The sequence below is a fragment of the Capra hircus genome, chromosome 22, assembly GCF_001704415.2.
Source record: "Capra hircus breed San Clemente chromosome 22, ASM170441v1, whole genome shotgun sequence".
Taxonomy (NCBI): Eukaryota; Metazoa; Chordata; class Mammalia; order Artiodactyla; family Bovidae; genus Capra; species Capra hircus.
This window is the reverse complement of record NC_030829.1, coordinates 57,227,032-57,246,665: the sequence shown is the minus strand read 5'-3', so window position 1 is coordinate 57,246,665 and position 19,634 is coordinate 57,227,032. Positions and strand designations below refer to the sequence as shown.

General features: G+C 54.4%; 1 protein-coding gene across 7 annotated transcripts in view; it reads left to right on the top strand.

Moving 5' to 3' along the window:
• The window catches only part of NR2C2 (nuclear receptor subfamily 2 group C member 2), a 113,859-nt gene extending 94,662 nt beyond the window's left edge, over nt 1-19,197 (top strand). For 5 of the 7 annotated variants that reach the window (XM_018067064.1, XM_018067060.1, XM_018067063.1 and 2 more), the window contains 11 exons: nt 108-210; nt 2,175-2,354; nt 3,118-3,265; nt 3,883-3,976; nt 6,599-6,732; nt 7,629-7,806; nt 8,674-8,795; nt 9,382-9,521; nt 10,605-10,742; nt 12,029-12,134; nt 13,547-19,197. In XM_018067064.1, the coding sequence (XP_017922553.1) occupies nt 108-210; nt 2,175-2,354; nt 3,118-3,265; nt 3,883-3,976; nt 6,599-6,732; nt 7,629-7,806; nt 8,674-8,795; nt 9,382-9,521; nt 10,605-10,742; nt 12,029-12,134; nt 13,547-13,721 (1,518 nt within the window). In that variant the 3' untranslated portion in view covers nt 13,722-19,197. Of the gene's footprint in view, nt 1-107; nt 211-2,174; nt 2,355-3,117; nt 3,266-3,882; nt 3,977-6,598; nt 6,733-7,628; nt 7,807-8,673; nt 8,796-9,381; nt 9,522-10,604; nt 10,743-12,028 lie in introns of all 7 variants that reach the window. The other 2 variants (XR_001919994.1, XM_018067065.1) reach the window with 2 other exon arrangements.

The window sequence follows — 19,634 nt, the reverse complement described above, 5'->3', positions numbered from 1 at the left end:
CCTGGCTCTAGGTGAGTGATCACACCATCATGGTTATCCGGGTCATGAAGATCTCTTTTGTACAGTTCTTCTGTGCATTCATCATCTTATTTCCTGTTTATTCTTAGATCGTCACGGACTCTGCCTCTGTGGAGCGTTTGCTGGGGAAGACCGACGTCCAGCGGCCCCAGGTGGTAGAGTACTGTGTGGTGTGCGGCGACAAAGCCTCAGGTCAGCAAGCGGTGGTCGTGCCGGGTGTACCTGGGGACCGGCATCACGGACCAGATCCGGGCGGGGGAGGGTCAAATGTGACTGTACTTTTCTTTATTGGGATGATGATGTCCATAAGCAGATCAGGTTGTCAGATTATAGGAATCAAAAGGAAAAGTCAAGAAACTGTGTCTGTGATTTGTAAATCATGGTTGACTGTTGATTATTTTTGTACTAGTAAGAAGGTAATCAAGATTTCCCTCATGGTCCAGTGACTAAAAACATGCTTCCACTGTGTTTGATCTCTGATTAGAAAACTAAGATCCCCCATACCTTATGGCCAAAAAGAAAAGTAATCAGTTGTGAGCGTAGTTAGCATTTGCCCAGCGCTTCGCTGTCTCACAGGATGTCTGCTGCCTGTCCCGCCCTGGTCCACACTGCACCTTTGTCTCTCGCGCCCTCCCTATAACCCAGGGTGATAAACAGGAGGGAACTTGCCCTTACGGCTGGAGTCCCAGGTCAGGAAAGGCCTGGAGGCACAGTCGTGACCTCGGTGGTTGAGCGTGTGCTATCGGGTAAAGAGAAGGCTGCCCCAGCTGGCAGCCCGGCCTGGGGAGCATAACACACACAGCCCCTGTGTCTCTGGGGATGCACTCCTGGGCCTCCTTGGTCGGGAGGGGACGAGGGGACCTCAGAAGAGGCCTGGCCCCTGCGGGAGCCGTCGAAAGTAACAGTGCGGGGGACACTGCCCTGTGAGCCGGGGACACTGCATTCATAGCAGCTTTGGGTGCTTGGTGGTCCTGGTTTGAAAAAAAAAAAAGGTGAGCCAAGCCCCTGAAGAGAAAGACAAGCCCTGGTCAGGAAGGAAGCTCCCGCGCTGCCCGCTCCTGCCACAGTGCTGTCCCTTCTCTGAGCCTCCCCTGCGCAGCCTTGGTCCTCTTTGCCCTTGTGTTCAGACCTCTGGGCACTGGATGTGCTCTTTTCTAGTTGCTTCCTGACAGGCCTGTCTGATCCCTGTGTCTCTGAATCCCCAAGGAGAGACACTGTAAAGATTTAAGCAAATGAATGACGCTTGAACATACCAGAGGCCACAGAATCTGCTCAGCTTCCCCTGTCTGGGCTTAAAGCTCATCATAGGCTTGCAGTGCCCTTGTCTCCAGATATGAGAGGTCCCTCTACAGCCTCAAGAGCCCGAGGAAAGCCACTGCAGGGAAGGAAAAGAGATGTGTGCAGAGTCACGTCAGCACCAGTGTTCTTAGAGGCTCACAGTTGGGGCGCTCAGGTGCACAGCTGGAGAACGGCCCGCATGCCAGAGCTCAGGGCGGTGGGCTGCTCTGCAGCCGCTGTCCACAGTGGCCCCATGAACTCTGACCGTGCAGTGTAGTTGTGACCTGGGTTACATGAGAGCGTCTCGAGTCAGTCCCCGCTGGGATTTTGACGAAAGGTAAATGTACCGATGCGAGTCTTTAGTGTGGCAGGGAGTCAGAGTTTAGAGGCCCCAGAGTGAACAAGCTTAGAATAGAGAGTTGAACTCGGGACGTGCATCTCGAGGACAGGGAACCACCGCGAGCCGCAGGCATGGTGCTTTCTTGGGGCCTGGCGTCCTCTGGTCACGCCCCCGCCCCCAGGTTCGTCTACAGCCAGGACAGGACTCACAGACAGAGTGACTGTGGGCCAGGACCCCGGGGGCTGAGGAAGCACAGGCTGTGTCAGCTCCGCACGGCTCCCCGCAGGACATGGGAACTGAGGGTTCCTGGCTGGGCCGCCTGCCCAGCCCTCTCCACGGCCCCTGAAGGGCACCAAGCTCGCGCACGCCATCTGCCAGCACCATGCACCATGTCCGAGCTTGCGGCCTCCATATTGGCCTCGCAGGCTCCTCTGAAGGTGGGAGGAGGATGTGTAGGCCCCGGGGGCCCATGGTTGCCCAGTGGCTGCCAGCATGGGAGCCTGCACACCAGGCCCACGGACCTCCCTTCCTTTTTCAGGCCGCCACTATGGGGCTGTCAGCTGCGAAGGCTGCAAAGGTTTCTTCAAAAGGAGCGTGAGGAAAAACCTGACCTACAGCTGCCGGAGCAGCCAAGACTGCGTCATCAACAAGCACCACCGGAACCGCTGCCAGTTCTGCCGGCTGAAGAAGTGCTTGGAGATGGGCATGAAGATGGAGTGTGAGTAACAGGACTCACACCCACAAGCGTTAACAAGAGGGAAGAATGTGAGGTTTCGCTGTGTGGCCTTAACATTAGCCAGGAAGAACGTGCCTGCTGGGGCTTCGCTCCCGTTCACCCTCTGGGTCAGCTCGGTGGTGCGGTGTCGCCGCTGCCGGGCAGGGTCAGTTTCCGCAGTGAGAACCTCGTCCCGACGCGCGGGAGCCAGCGTGCGTGTGTGGGGAGCATCCTCAGGCTTTGGGGTGAAGCCGAGAGAACGCGGCCCCAGCCCTGCCCCGGGAGCTGGGGGGCCTGGGCACAGCACATGCCCTCTGAGCCTCCAGTCCCAGCTTGTGAAGTAGCGCCGTTGTTGTGCCACGTCTGGCTCCCCTTTTCTTTCCCCGTGAAGGTCTGTTCTCTTCCGTTGTTTCTGGCACGGGTGCATGCACTTGTGCCAGACGCTGAAGAGAGTGGCTGCTGGCGTGACCCCACTGGCAGGTGGCAGAAGCTGTCGCGGCTGGAGCCGGGCATTAGGGTGCATCCTCCGCCCCAGGGGGCTGGGCAGCTCTGTCGGGCCCACTTGAGGGGCTGTTTCTCCCCCGGGAGAGAGTCCTGTGAGCAGCGAGAGCCCCCAGTGGAAGCTGGGCCAGGCGTGTCTGCCGCGGTGCTCGTCACCCCCAGAGCAGCGGGCTCAGCGCGGGGGAGCCCGCCTCCCCGCAGAGGGAGGGGCTTCTATTGCTGCAGCTCTTTCTTCTCAACACGGGCGTTTCTGTCGTCACTTAAGCTGTGCAGAGTGAACGGAAACCCTTTGACGTGCAGCGGGAGAAACCAAGCAATTGTGCTGCGTCCACTGAGAAGATCTACATCCGGAAGGACCTGCGGAGTCCTCTGATCGCCACGCCAACATTCGTGGCTGAGAAGGATGGGGCGAGGTCAGTGCGTGTGAACAGCCTGCGGGGCCCTGGAGCTGACGTGGGAGGCACAGGTGTTCCTCGTGGGGGGCTGACAGCCTCACCTGTGGGCCTTGGCCACCCTGTTGGAGCCGCTGCAGTCACACCCCTGGACAGGCCCGTGGAGGGTGGACTCAGGAGAGAGTCAGAGCTTCCTGTCTCAGGGACTCGGATTACGTGCTGTAGTTCAGGCATCATTCACGCAGGAAAACGGTTGTTCCAGGAGTCAGGATCGGGGCTCTTGCAGTAGAGATAAAAGGCGTGAGACCCAGGTGTGGTCTGGACAGCACCATGGGTCAGTTCATACGTTGTTTTTAGTGTGATCTCTCAAACCTAACTTTAAAGAAGCAGAGGGAAATGGGAAGCCCTGTTTGGTACTGTGGCACGCCCCAGAGCTGGGAATGCCCTGCTGGTGCTCCAAGAGCAGGTGTCATCGCTGGTAGGGCCGGGAGGCGTGTGCGCATCCTGTCTCGGGCAGGCCTGGCGCTAAGCGAGCACGGGCATCCTCCAGCCCAGCCCGCAGACGCGCAGGGTCGATGCATCGTGAACTCTGCACTCAACGCTGGAAGCTACTCTGGGTTTCTTTATGTCTTAACTAGACAAACAGGTCTTCTTGATCCAGGGATGCTTGTGAACATCCAGCAGCCTTTGATCCGTGAGGACGGAACGGTTCTCCTGGCCACGGACTGCAAGGTGATGTCCCGCTCGCACCCTTCCCCCTTCTGTCTCCATGCGGGTACTGCTCTCGGCCTTCGGGCTGTGGAGTGGGTGCCCTCCTCGGCTCTGTGCCCTTGGTACAGCCGTGCAGTGGGCTGCTTACGGTCACAGCGCGTCGGGAGCTACCGTTCGACTTGGTGGACGCTCTGGGGTCTCTTCTGAGGTCTCTCCCCCGGTAATGCACTTGGGCAGACTGCCAGCCGGCTGGGGAAGTGCTGCCTCTTCTAAGACGGCCTTTGGCAGCAGCCCGCAGTTCCTCTGTGGTAGGCGCCCGCAGGAAGAAGTCCCTCCAGGGCTGACGGGGACAGAGCGAGGCAGCTCCAGGGAACCCGGTGTGTAGACAGAGACGCTGGCCGCCTCCTGGGAAGGAGCCTGAGCAGAGGGCTTTATTCCGGCAAGGGAGCCTACTGTGTCTCTGGCCTGTGGTCCCCGACACACACAGCCCAAGTGACGGGGGTGGCAGCTGCCCTGAGCCCAAGGCCCCGCTCCGGAAGGAGCCCCTGGGGACAGTGCTGGCCTCACTGTCCCCCTCAGAGCTGCAGCTGGGCCCCATCTGCTTGGGCACACGCGGTGCGTCCTGGCGCGTCCTCTTGGGTCCAGGGGAGGGGGATGAGGGCTGAGGCCCACTGCCTGCACCGGCCGTCTCCCGTGGGGCGGTCGGCCTCATGGCTCGGGCGCCTCTGACCTGTCTCCCCAGGCACATGGCCTTCGCCCAGCAGACGGGCAGGGCATGACCTGCCACCTGGGCAGAGGGGCAGGCACGCCAGGAGCAGGAAGTAGGGCCCGAGCGCCCCGAGCTCCCAATGGCCGAGGACCACACCCCCATCCTGCGTGCCACCCACACAGAGGGCAGTGCAGAGCGGGCGCCCACCAGGCAGGGAATGACTGGAACCTCGAGGGGTCAGCTCCATGAAGCGTGCAGCACCCACTCTGTAACTGCCAACAGCTTGGAGTTGGCTGAGTGGCAGGAGTGAAGCACAGTCAGGAAAGGCGGCCTGCGGTGCCTGCCCCCTCCCCCCGCCCCGCCCCCCGCCAGGGGAGCACTCAGAGCCCCTGAGGACAGCTGTTTGCAGGAGCTGACTGGGAAGCTCTCTCCTATGAAATAATTATACATTCAAAATCATTTACTCTGAATAAAAGTAATGGTATCTCAGATACCACCGAGACCCGTGCTCCCTCCGCCCCTTCTCTCCGCGGGTCCTGCCTAGCAGTAGCCCAGGACCGCGGGCAGCGCACGACACGCGTCCAGGCGCGGGGTCTCTTTTTCACTCTGCAGCGTATCTGTCAAATGCTGTGTTCATACGACAGAGATCAGCAGATCTGTTCTGTTACACGGTGGTTCTGTGATTTATTAATCACTTCTCTGTTTATGATCTTTTCTACTGATTCTGGTCTTTCATGTTTATAATCAAGATACAGCAGACGTTTTTGTTTATGTACCTTGATTTACCTTTTTTTTTTGGCTTGCTTTTTAAAAAAATTGAGATATTAATTCCCACACCAGAAAAATTTACCCTTTGAGCATGTAATTCGTGGTTCTCAGTTTATTAACATAATTGTTACAACCATTCCTACTGATTCTAGAGCATTTCATCACCCCAGACAGAAAGCCTGAACCCACGAGGCAGTCACTGCCCCTTCTCCCACTCTCAGCCCTGCCAGCCACTCGTGTACTCTCTCACTGTGGTTTTCTCGGTGCTGGACCTTTCGTCTAAAGGGAGCCATGTGGCACGTGGCCGCTGGGCCTGGCTGCTTTCTCGTAGCGTAATGTTCTCAAGGCCCAACCGTGTCGACGCCTCCTCAGTGCCAATAATGTGCCGTTAAATGGCTGTGTTGTGGTTTATCCATTTGGCAGCTGATGAACGTTGCGTTGTTTCTGCTTTTTGTCTCTTAAGAATAATGCTGCTGTGAACATTGTGTACAAGTGTTTCTGTGCACGTATACTCTAACTTTTCTTACATACGTGCCAGGAGCGGCATTGCTGTGGTCGTGGCACAGCTGCACGCTTACCCTGCTGAAGGACTGCCAGGCTTTTCTCCAGCAGCTGCGCCATCTCCTGTCCCCACTGTGCTCCACTTTTCTCCATGTCCTCGCCAGCACTCAATATTATGTGTCTTGTGGGTGTGACATGTCGTTGTGGCTTTTATTTCCGTTTTTAACTAGCTTATTTGTCTTTCTATTATTGAGGTGTGAGAGTTCTTTAGCTATTCTGGCTGCTAAACCATTATCAGATGTATAATTTGCAAAAAGTTCCTCCCATTTTGTGGGCTGTCTTTTGTGTGTGGGAGGAGAGAAGTTGTCTCTTTACTTTATTGATAATCTTTTGAAGCACAAAGGTTTAAACTTTGGTGACACCCAGCTTATCTGGATGTCATTTTATCCATCATTTTTTCTGTCATTTTTTCTTGTGTGCAGGTTTGTATAACTGGCATCACAATCAAGAGACAGAGCTGTTTCGATAGACCAAGAGCACTTCCTCTCACTGCCCATCATGGTCACACCTCCGTAGAAGCTGCTTTTAAAACAAAACTCTGCCCTCACTTTCCTGAGAGGCATGTTGTATGTCCATCTTTAATATCACTATTTTCTGGTTAACAGGCTGAAACAAGCCAGGGAGCCCTGGGCACATTGGCAAATGTAGTCACTTCCCTCGCCAACCTCAGTGAATCCCTTAACAATGGTGACACTTCAGAAATACAGCCGGAGGACCAGTCTGCAAGTGAGATTACTCGGTACGAACCCTTGAGAGTGGAGGCCCCTCCCAACACACACAGTCACTGCTCTGTGAGGGTGGGGGGCAGCATCTTGATGCCTACCCTGTATTTAATGACAGGTTGCAGAATTGTCACAGGACCCCTGCATGTCTGTCTTCTTCGTCTTAACTACGGGGCTGTGGACCTGTTTAGGTTATGTGGTACAAAACAGTCTGAAAACTTCATTCCAGATGATAAAGGGGACTGAGTAGTTCAGGGGAAGCTTACAGGTCCAGGCATACTTGTCACTGTTTATTGGACCTAAATATCAGTAGTGCAGCCCCTTTCTCGCTTTTGTTTCAGCCTGTTTTTCTCAAGTAGTGAGTCCAGAGCTGAGATAGATCCCTCAGGGTGGAAGGACACTGGTGGTGAGATGGCACCAGCTGGCTGGACGCCTGTGCCCCCTGCCAGGGTACACTCCTTGCAGCTGGCCTGTGCGTTTGCTCCTTTTCTGTTGGACCTGCCACTCCTGCCCGTCATGCCAGGCCAGGTGGGGGCCGCTCAGGGGCAGCGGTCCTCAGGTTCCCTTGTGGTGTGGTAGAAGGTGCCAGTCTGGATCCGGCGGAAAGAGGGCAGAATGTGAGTTAGGCCGAATTCCATTCTACCACTTAATCCTGGTGTTCTTGGCAAAGTGAGCTTTCACATCTCTGAGATGGAGGGAATTCCACCTTGGAGAGTAGTTCTGAAAAACAGAAATTATGTGTGAGAACAAATAACGTCTAGCTTAGTGTCTGAGACCCTGTGGAGACACGTGTAGCGGCCGCTGCTCCTCCTCTCAGGCAGAGTTAACTGTCTTTTCCTAAAAGATGTTTCAGCTAGGGCGCGCCTCCTAGAAGGGGACTTACGGCGCGAGCCTGCTCCCTTTCTGCTCGCAGGGCATTTGATACCTTAGCGAAGGCACTTAACACCACCGACAGCGCCTCGCCTCCGAGCCTGGCGGACGGGATCGATGGCAGCAGCGGCGGGGGCATCCACGTCATCAGCAGAGACCAGTCCACGCCCATCATTGAGGTCGAGGGCCCCCTCCTCTCAGACACTCACGTCACGTTTAAGGTGAGGGCTTCTGCCTGCCTGCCTCGGTTAAAAACCAGACCTGGAAGTGAGCCCATCCAGGTGGTGGCAGCCTTCTGGCCCATCTTTGCTCGCCTGGCCGTCTGGCTCTGCCGCTGACCCTGAGGCTGGCGTGGCCTCCTGTCGCTGCCAGACAGGCCAAGGCGAGCTGCCCTGCCGTCCACTCTCCCGGGACGGCCTGGCTCCAGCGTCAGCTCAGGCAGGTGCTTGGCTCCCACAGGCGTTGTTCCCAGCCCTTAGGCCTGCCCTCCTGCCCACTGGGGCCACTGAAAGTAGCTCTCAGATACGCTTGCAGGCTGGCCAGGTCCCCAGGGCCCCCCTCTGCGCTCACCTCCCGAGCCTCACTGCTCTCTTGAGGACACTCCCAGGCTCCCTGAGCCCCCAGTCTCGAGGTCTGCAGAGTGAGTCTTCAGTTCCCCGGTATTCTGCGCTAGAATGAACTCGTGAGTCCTTGCCCGCCGTTGCCCAGGGATCGAAGGGCAAGGGTCCCTAGGGGGACTCCAGCTGCAGAGGCATTCAAGCCCTTCTGGACAGAGAGGCTCCTGGGGCCCAGCCCGGCCCCCTGGGTTCTGCTCTACTCTCCCTCGCTGTTCCCTGACACCGCCTGCCAGTCCCTGCCCGGCCGTTCCCACTGGACTTAGACTTGAACCTGCGGATGAGAGTGGAGCTGCTGAGAACCAGTGCCTGTGCTGGGACGCAGCGTCGGTGCCTCATCCTTGTGGATGAGCTGGGCCCCGTCCCCGCCTCTCCAGGCCTGTCAGACCCCAGCTCCCTGGGCAGGCCCGCCTCCCGAGGGTCTGTGCGGGGCTGGGTGCTGACAGGCCCCGGGCCGTGTGCCCTCTCCTGCAGCTCACGATGCCCAGCCCGATGCCCGAGTACCTCAACGTGCACTACATCTGCGAGTCGGCCTCACGCCTGCTCTTCCTCTCCATGCACTGGGCCAGGTCCATCCCCGCCTTCCAGGCCCTGGGGTGAGTGGCTCTTCCCCTCTGTGTCCCTGGCAGGACCTCCCTGGCTCCAGGAACGGCCTGGAAGGGGACTGAGGGCCCTTCCAGTGTGCTCCTCGATGAGTAAATACAGTCAGCAGACGGGTGGCGAGAGACCACCTTGGCTGCCAGGGCTGGGACGTCCCCCAACCTTTACTGCGCCTCCTCCATGCACCTCGGGCGTGCTGCCAGAGCAGGGATGGAGTGGACGGGAGGCAGCTGTCCCCGGGTCTTGAGGCAGGGTGGGGGCCCCAGTATGGGGGCCCCTGAGATGACAGACGGTCTCAGGGTGCCTCACCCGTGCTGTCCTGAGTGGAGACTCACCCCTCCCTGGGCGGCGACACGTCTCTAGCCTTGGGAGCTCCCCTTGGTCGCTGGGGCCAGCCCCACCCAGGGCTGCTGAGAGAGTGGTCTGTCCTCAGAGGGCCTTCAGGCGAGGCAGTCGTGTGGAGAGCAGGCCTGAGCCCTCCAGAGGCCTCTGGCACACGCACGCCGACAGGACTTGCGAGGGGTGTGTGGGGCTTGAGGCAGGGGCAGCAGCCCCACACCCAGCCCGCCTCCGTGTCCCTAGGCAGGACTGCAACACCAGCCTGGTGCGGGCCTGCTGGAACGAGCTCTTCACCCTCGGCCTGGCCCAGTGCGCCCAGGTCATGAGTCTCTCCACCATCCTGGCCGCCATCGTCAACCACCTGCAGAACAGCATCCAGGAAGGTAGGGCCAGCCTGTCGCCGCGCCGCCCCGGGCGGAGGGGGGTTCCCGTCGCCACCGGTTTTAGTGTCCGAATTCCTACCCGGCTGCTGCTTCTCCTGTCATGAAGATGAAAGGGGAAAGGGGCTGAGTTCCGAGGCAGACACTCTGCACTGTTTTCAGAGTAGTCACCATCTCTGTCTTCATCCTCAGGGACAGGTTACCCTTTCACGCAGCTCACAAACCCTCAGGACCCTGTGGATTAGACACTGTTCCTCAGGGTTGCGTGTACGAGTCCAGGTCCCAGGGAGGGCTGGGCCCTAGGGCACAGGCCCGGGTCCACGGCCCCCCGTGCAGGGCATGGGTGGACACATGGCGCAGTGTGAGGTCAGGGCCGTGTCAGGGTGGGAAGCAGCCTGTGTGGTCCCTGCGTGCTGTGTGCCCGCGGCAGCCTGAAGACTGTTGGGTGCCCACACCGCCCAGGGTCTAAGCTGACCCTGCGCGTCACACCTGCCGCCGAGCTGGAGCCTGCCACCCGTCTCATTGGGTGTCCCGATGTTGGAGGCACCTGGTCACACCTTTCTGTTTCTAGTTACTTCCTTCAGAAGTTACATAAAGGTAACTTTTATAATCTGTAACATTTTATTGAGTTTTAGATTTGTTCACAAATGAGCTTTAGTTTTATTTCTAACTGAACATCACACTACCTTCAGCAAGATACTGTCAAGAAGACAAAATCAAACAGTAAATAAAACTGTCGTAGCAACTAGAAAAGGCCAGGGTGTTCAGGTCGGCAGATGTTTATCAGTGCCTGCGGAGACTTAGAAAGAACTGATCTTGATGGGATCTGGCGTGTGGGCCTCAGCAGGTACGGGCCACAGGGCCACCCAGGGAGTCGCTGTCCAGGGCCGGGGGTCACACAGCGGAGCGGGTGTGGGTGCCTAGAGCCACTTCACGTGCAGCGGGAAAATGGGGCTCTTGAGATAACTGGGTTTTCATTTAAAAGTGAAATTCTCTCCTTTTTTCCCAATCTGTGTCCCTCCAAGAAGCTAGCTCGTTTACTGTTCTCAACAGCCTTTCTCAGAGGATGTCTGTGTTGATTTCTAGATAAACTTTCTGGAGACCGGATAAAGCAAGTCATGGAGCACATCTGGAAGCTCCAGGAGTTCTGTAACAGTATGGCGAGACTGGATATAGACGGCTATGAGTATGCATACCTTAAAGCTATAGTTCTCTTTAGCCCCGGTAAGATATGCAGTGGTCACTCGCGGCGGGGCCCCCCGTGCTACTGATAGTTCTGCGCACGCGCATGTTGGCACGCTGTCAGCAGTGTGGAGCCCCACGCTGCGTGCCTGGCTGTTCCCACAGCACGTGTGCTTTGCCAACTGCTAACATGAACAGGACGTTTGTTACAGTTGTTTTTAGTCCCAGTGTTGTAGTAACTGCATGTGTTCAGTAGATGTCATTTGAATCCTAACAAATAGGATCATTTCTATGCCATTGGCCAAATGAGACCACAGCTTACAAAACTGAGTGTGCATTTAGCCTTTTGTATCCGCGGGTTCTGCATCGGGTTCAGCCAGCCGTGAATCAGAAATACTCAAGGGCCACCCCTGGCCGTCCAGTGGCTGAGACGCCAAACTTCCAGCGCAGGGTGGCCAGTTTCAGTCCCTGGTTGGGGAATTAAGTTCCTACATTCTGTGTGGCAAAAGAAAAAAAAAAGGCAAGGAAAAAAATGTTCCAGGAGTTCAAAAGTAATATAGAGGGGATTTAAAAGTGTACGGACAGACGTGTAGGTTACATGCATGTTTAACGTAAAGGACAACAGGTGATCTGTGTGGGGGTCCCAGAGCCAATTCCCCGTAGCTACCAAGGGACAGCTAGGCCCCGCCCACTGCCTTCTGCTGGGTCTTGCTCTCCGCCAAGGTTTAGGGACATTAGCACATACTCCAGCAGACAGACCCTGCCCAGCAGCTGCAGGGCACGCCGAAAGGCCTGGTCACAGCCGGCGAAGAGGCAGCGGGGCTGCGGGCGAGAGGAAGAGTGGCCGCGGGCAGTCTCGCTCACTGCCCCGCGGCCGTTTGAGCCTCCTGAGAGCCCACTGGGTTAAGCTGGACCCAGCGTAACCTCTCCACCCCACACCTCCCAGCCTCCTACTCAGGAACGAGAAAATAGCTGACAGGACGGGAGACAGATGACATGTGTAGAAAGCAGATGGTGACCCGTGATTCCGCATGTATGTGTTTCCTAGAGTAAGTAGGAAGCCCCAGGGTTAGAGCCAACCCCAGTGGGACTGCGGAGGCTGGTGTGACCACTCGGGGCCAGGCCCCGCTGGGAACCTGCAGGTCCCGGCAGAGCAGAGGAGGGACCCGTGTTCTAGCAGCAGTCTCTGACCTAGACCAGCCCCCAGAGCTCAGTCTGTTGCACTTGAGAAGTTTGTCAGCAGTATGATTAAAAATAAGTACTGAGAAGTCTACACATGAGGCTTTCGAAATACAGAGGGACAATTTGCGGTACTTTTCTTCCCTCAGATCATCCAGGTTTGACCAGCACAAGCCAGATTGAAAAATTCCAAGAAAAGGCGCAGATGGAGTTGCAGGACTATGTTCAGAAAACCTACTCGGAAGACACCTACCGGTGAGGCACACGGGCAAGACGGGGGCGAGGCTGGAGCTAGCTGCAGATATCAGTTACGCTGGCCTTCCACTTCTGGCAGCCCGGTAGAGCCTCCGTGTGATCACACTTTAATTCTTGCGTTTTCTCGGTGACGGGGGAGTGCGGAGGATCAGGAAGCCCAGGTCGTCCCAGTGTTGCTGGGTGACTGTGGGCAAGACCTGGGGTTGCTCCTCTAGTTCAAGGGGTTGGGAGTCGTCCTCTCGTTTGGGGCTAACAGTGCGTGAGACATGAGTTCTCACAGAGACCGCCCCCCAGTCCAGAAGAGTCAGCAGCTCTGCCCCTGGCTCCCCACCTACTGAGGAGACAGTGCTAGCTAGAGCGCTTGACAGAAGAGCCCACTGACACAAACCAAATCCGACCCCTACAAAACGCGACTGGGTTGTAGAAAGTAATAATCCACTCCCCGCGTAAATTGATATTTTAAAAATTCGTTTATTCAAGTGCAAGTTTATCACGTTTGGGCCAGAGAGACCTGTGCCCAGCATGGCTGGCAGAGAGCCTGCTCCTGCTTTAGGCACGCTACCATGGCCAGACACAGGTTTTGCCAAAGCAAGATCCATTTTCTGCTAGCATCTTTTTCACTTAATATTCAGCAAGTATGTATATATTCTTTAAGTCGTTTTCCGTGGCTGAGGAGATGCCGCAGCTTCGCCACGATTTCCCTCCTGATGAAAGGGCCTGTGGTACAGGGTCCAGTTCATAGGGGCCCAGCGCCACCCCTCCAGGCGCTGCCGGTGGCCTGGCCCATCCAGGGGAGGCTTCAGATGACGCCCAGAGAGCTGCAGGACAGGGCTGTGGTGCGCCTTCTTAGGGCTCCTTCAGAATGAACATCGTACTGCTTTCCTTTTAATTACAATGCTGAATGAACACTGGAAGTTAGAGCAGCATAGCAACAGTTTCAATTGATAAAATCACTTCAAATCCCAGTACCCAGAGGTCAGCAGTCAGCATCCTGGTGACCCTCTGAGCACTTCATTCACACACACACATCCACACGTTACTCCTGCTGGTGCACATCCTGCTGTTTTATTCAGCTGTGTGTCATGGAATTCTTACCAGCGAGTATAGACTTTGATTCTCCTCCTTAATGTGTGTAGTGATTAGACAGGTTAGTTTAACCTACCTTCCGTTAACAGGTTGCCAGGTTTTTCTTTTTGGTGGGGTTGGGGAGTGTTGTTATAAACAACGAAGGGAACACGTTTGTACATCATCATTGCACTCACGATAAATTCCTACAAGAGCGACTACTGAAATCAGGAAAGCACGAGCGGACACTGGCGGTCTGGTTCGGTCCCGAGGGCTGCAGATGGGCCCTGTCTGGGTGAAGCCTGGAGTGCCGCGACCCTGCCCCTCTAACGACCCCCCTCTTACAGGTTGGCCCGCATTCTCGTCCGCCTGCCGGCACTCAGGCTGATGAGTTCCAGCATAACGGAAGAGCTGTTTTTTACTGGCCTCATTGGCAATGTTTCGATAGACAGCATCATCCCGTACATCCTCAAGATGGAGACAGCGGAGTATAACGGCCAGATCACCGGAGCCAGCCTATAGCGCACAGCCTGCCCCGCCGGGGCCGCCCAGACACAGACAGTAGGGTAGTGGTGGTGTGGTATGTGCAAATACTCCAGTACGTCAGCTGTTCCCACCTGGCTTCTCCATATCTGTTAGTCCCAGACAGTAGCCACTAAAAGACTAGTAGGAATTCTCTCCTGCCATAAGAAATGTTTTAATGCCTTTTGATGAAGCAACAGATTTTTAAACAATCTTTTAACTCAGTTTGTATCCAGAAATTCTCAAAGGGCAAAAAACAGCAAAGTTTTATAATGTCAGAGACTAGTATTAAAACTAAAAGAACCTAAGAGAACGGTATGTGTGTATATATTAAAATGTCCTTGGGATAGCTACTAATGACCAGGGTAATAATACTAGCACTTTCTAAGCACTTCCTATCAATGTATAATGTTAGCAACTCCTTGCCAATGTGCAGGGCAGATGGAAAACTGTGTCTGTCTTTTGCCGAAATGCTAATGGTTTCTATGAAAATGCAGTAGGGTACGGGAGACAATCACTTGCTCAGGGAGCGAGGCGTCCTTCCTGACCGCGCGCACGCGCTGCTGCTGCCGGCCGAGCCCCAGGCGTGAAGGAGGTGGCAGGGCGGGGCCCCACGCGTGCTGGTCTGAACGCGAAGCTTCCTCGGCCTGAGCGGATGCTGACTGGCTTCCCCAGTCTGTGATGGGCCTCCGCAGGCTCCTCTGTGACTGGTTCTCAGAACTGGATTCAACCAATTCCCACGGCAACCAAAAAACAGCGCTGCATCACCTCCGCCCCCACGGCAGATGGAGTGGTCTGCCCAGCAAGTGCAAGGTGGGCCTTCTGAACCCTTGTCGGGACCTCCCGCCGCACGTCTTCGGGGGAGGGTGGGAGGGCTGTTGTCTCCGCAGTACACGCCCCACGCCTGGCCAGGCAGCAGCCGCGGTGGAGCCACGCTGCACGGCTCTCAGCGTCTCCAGGCCCAGCACCACCTCAGGCGGTGGGCCTCTTGATGCTCCTGGTGCGGCACACTGGGGTCCCCCGGGGCTGCGTCCACAGATGACCCCTGGAGTGTTTTAGACGATGGATGAAAAGGCAGGCTGCCTTCTCCTTCAAAACAACCTTTAACCCCAAAGCCATCTTAGTGACCATCGTTTTATTAAAACAGAGCAGTTATTGGGAAGTTTACTAGAGAAAAGTGCTCACAGATGCCCCCGGTTGTCAGCAAGCAGCAGGTTTCTACTGGGAAGCACAGCAAGGCTGCCTCAGGTGTCCGCACTGTGTGTGGCCCAGGTTAAGTACAGCGCGGCCAGGTTTGCAGCTCTGAAACCTTTGGATCAGATGGTCCCTCCTAGGCCCACGGCAGACGAGCAGCAGGGAGGTGTGACGCCGGGGAGGGAAGCTGGGTGCCGGGCCCCTGCATGGGCTCGAGGCAGAACCAGATGGCACCCCATTACTGTCGGGAGCACTTGAGTCATTAGTGGGAATTAAGGGAACAGTGTCTCCAACTTACAGATATTCCTGTTTGTGTATCATTATAGTTTACTGTTCACGCTTTGAAGCAAGTCTTAGAGAAAGTGTAGTACCCATTGTAAAATGATGGAAAGGATTTAATATTGCCAGCTTACCATTTTGGTTTTCTAACTTCAGAGTGACTTAAGTTTCAAAATTAAGCTAGGACACTGGCCAAGAGAGTGAGCAGGGTGGGTCTGTCATTTCTGCTTGGGAGGGGTTTTTGCAGAGGCACCTGAAGTGTTTGTGCACATCTCACGTGGATGGTGAGGCGCACATCTGTCCTGATTCTGGTGTGAGCGCGTCCGAGGGTCCTGTAGCAGCTCCCTGGGAACACGTGTCCTCTTGTGTCAGCTCTTCTAGGTCTGAGCTCTCGGTGATGGTGAGAAGGTCAACACTGGCCTGCTCTCTGGGGCATCATCCTGTCTCTGTGAGGCCTTTACATTCAGGTGGCCTTAGGTATCAGGGCAGCCTAGCCAAGACCTGGGCCAAGGTGCTGTTGAGACAGGCTGGGAGGAGAAGGTGGGAGCGGCGGACAGACAGTGAACGCTGGGATAGGCACATGCCCCTCGCCCACAGGATGCCCTGGGAGAATCGCCGATTCTAACCAGGTCCTGCGCCGGAGTCCCCATGCCGCTGATGGCTGACTCCAGTGGACCATTCTGGGCTCTGAACACTCCCTCTTTGGTGTCCCAGACTGCCTTGGCCTTACTTTGAAGTGGTCTTTTCCTTAAAACTCGGCTCCACGCTATCTGAATTCTCACCGCTCCTAAATCACTTCAAACCTTTTGACAGCAGGCCCATCCCTCTCCTGTCAAATTGATTAAGAGGAGCCCAAAGTCAAAAATTATTTAGAGAGACTGGAAGTAAATACTTAAGCCTCAACTTTCATAGGGCTCTTCACCCGTTAATATTTTGTGAGACTCTGATTCAGGGAAGAGAGCACGCCCTCTGCATCTGAGTGAAGCCAGGATTGGGGTTCTTGGCGGCCCATTCACACCTGCCTTCTGGTGGCCCCGCTGCAGAGCAGAGGGGACGAGGGCACCTGAGGGAGGGCGAGGATGGACGCATGGTGCTGCTTCCTGGGGACGTGGGCTCTGCTCCAGGGGCATCTCAGATAGCGGGGACAGTTACATGTTGAAATGTGTGGAGTTCATTACATGTAACATAACAAGATGACATAGGGAAAGACCGAATTACTCAAGCAGGGATTTTCCAAGGTATTCCTGGAAAGTATTTTTAAGGAAGGGTGTGGTTTGGGGGAGAGGGGCCTACATTATTTATTTCCTACCCTCTGCCAGGAGGCTGTGGTCAGGGCCCTTCTGTTGTCCGGGTTTTTGGATCTGGTCTCTGTGCAGTCACTCTGGGGTGTTGTGTGATCGCCCGTCCGTCAGTATTAAACGTGGATTCTGGTGAGGGTGGTGCTGGCAGAGCCAGATACTCGCTGGGCTCTTGCAGTATCTATGGCTTTATCCTGGCCCTTCGGGGGAACGCCTAGCAGAGCACTCTTGCTTCCACCCTGCCCTCGGCCTGACAGGCAGCCCTTGGCTGGGGACCCAAATTCCAGCGCCTGAGGAGAGATGAGAGCCTAAGAGCATCCTGCCCATTTTCCAGGGGAAGTGGCCTTCCGTGCAGTGGGGCTATAGGTGACATCTCAGCTCCCCTGAGTCTAGGCCAGGGAAGGTGGCATCTTCTGATGTGCACATCCTTACCCTGGAGGCTGCTGCCCTCCAAACCTGGGAAGGCCCAACAAGGCAGGACAGCCACCCACATCCTCCAGGGTCCCACTTCCCTTCTCCACTGATCGGGTGACTCTCTGAAAATGTCTTAACTTTGATGTCAGTTTGCAGAGTCAGCCTCTCCTCACAAGAGAGTGGTCTGAGTCTTTTGTACACAGGGTCCTGGGCTTCCTCACCCGTGCCTCCTACTAGCGGGCACTTCTGTGTGTCCAGCCCTGGGGTCCCTTCACTGGCGTTACGCGTGTACAGATTTATAGGCTTGTATGACTGACTGAATGTACATGTGTTTATACCTTCTCTGTATGTACAGTGTATATAGCATTGTGTACATAGGTGTATATTATGTATACAGACACACAGCCACATAGCCAGACTTCTCTTGCGTCTTACAGAGAATCTATGAGAGAGTGGCTGCAGTCATTGACGTGGGTGTTACCTGGTCCGTCAGCAGGATGGATCTGCTGACACTTTCCTTGGGGTGAGCCTGGCTGGGAACGGCCCTGCCCTCCACCAGGGCCAGGAAGCTGGAAGACATTCGTTTATCCCAATGTCCAAAACGAGGTGGGGATCTTTAACCTAGTTGCTATACGTCTATTTATGGCCTAACTGGGAGGACCTTGGCAGGTAGTGGTATTGGGCTCCCACGTACTCTCAGTCCAAGACCGAGAACAGACTGCGTGGTGGGCCGTGACTCCCAGTGTGGTGGAAACAGCCCACACATGCTCCGGGACTCAGCGGACAGTGAGTCTGCCTATGACCCTCTCTCCACCACAGCTGCAAAACAAGTATTCCTTAAAAGTCAGCATGAATGTTGAGCTAACTCCTATGGCATACAAATTACAGGTCTTTTATTTCTCTACCTGTAGCATGTGAATAAAATTCACTGCCCTTATTCCTTTCTATAAATTATGATTCTGGAATTTTAAAATTTCAGATAAAACTTGCATTCTGGTACAGATATATACCTTAACACTATAGATGCCAAACTGTCCTTGTGCAGGTCTGTTCCGATGAACTCTCCCCGTTAATCGAGCTTTAAGCTGAGACACCGCACTCGGGAGCCAGGGCCCAGCAATAGTTGCTCACGCAGCTTTAGCAGGAGACCTGAATGGTGGGAAGGTTGAAAACTGGCCTGCTAAAAGAAATCACTGGATAAGTACGAAAACTCAGACACCACAGGTTACTTTAAAAAAAAAAAAATTTGAAGTGTTTGAAAATAGCTCGTTGAGACCAGAGTCCTCGGTGCCTTTGTGAGACGGGGGGTGTGCAGTCTTCAGCGTCCTGCGGCTTTGATGTGAGAGCTCCCGCTACTCCAGAGGCCTCGTCCCGCTCCCACGTCCCCACCTGTCGTGACAATCACACTATAGAAGGGGGCTCTCCAGGCGAAATACAAGTGGAAGCTTAGCAGTCTCTAAATGAATCTTCAGAAGTTCTCCTCGGGGCTATTTACCTTAACTAGTCTAGGAATAAACTCTCAGTTTTAAGAGTATTTTAGGGGTGAGGAATGTCTGAGATATGCTAGGAAAAAAGGCTCAGCAATATTTATCAATTGACAGACTGTGATAAAGCTTAACACTTGGATAACATTTGGAAATATATAAAACATGGCTTTTCTTTAGAAAACTATGTCATCAATTATTTAACAACCAGAGCACTCACGGACTCCAATGCTGCTGCCACACACAACTCAAGAGCTCGAGTATTTTTCTACAGTCTCTCTGTTCTCCCAGTTATCTTGTGAACCAGTGTTCAACTAGTTTTATATCTGAAAGCTGCACATTTTTCATAGTACAAACCATAGTTTTTACCTGTAGTTCAGAGCTCTCTGTTAAAATGTACCTGCATTACCAACCCTTTTAAAAGAAGTGTATTAAAGGAAAATTTGCGTGTTACTTTCTTGGGACCGTTTCTGTAGCCTCTGCCCTTCACAATATAGAATATATTGTTTATGCCATCACATTTTAATTCCAGGTTTAAAATCTGTTGAAAGCTGTAGCTTGAAATCAGCTTTGTTTACGTGATGGCATTTAAAAAACAGCATGTTCTTTTTAAACTGAATTTTATATCTAATCAATGTCTTCAGTCTTGAAGAAGAATTTGCATTGTTGTGTTTGTATATAGAGTATTGCAGTGCATGAATTAGCTTTATGCATTTTATTAAATGCTGTTTCAATGTGGCATTATTGTTGTGGCTTAATACTACTACCTAAATGAGGTTTATACTATTAAAAGTGAATTAAAAACTAGTAACGTACATCCTGCTCTTCATTTCTCCTCGTGATGGTAATAACATCAGTAACCCTGAAGCCCAGTAGGTGGCAGAGAGGCACCTGGTTGCCAGAGCCATAGCGCTCTCACCCTTCCGTGCTGGAGGGTCTGCTGGGCTGTAAGTACCTTCAAGGGAAGCACTGGCGAGACCGTCTCCTCTGCATCTTCCAGAAGCCATGCAGACCTTTCTGGAGAAGACAGCCTGTGCGGCCGGATGCACAGACGTACAGAGCCAGGCTTCCTGGAAGGGTCTCTGCTATCCAGGGGGTAAAAAAAAACCCTCGTTGTGTCATCTGATGGCTTGTTTTACAGGTGAGGATGCTGAGGTCCAGTCTGACTCGTGGCAGAAACCACTGGAAGCTTTAAATGGCTTTGCCAAGCAGAAGTCAAAGTGAAACTCAAATGGGTTACTTCA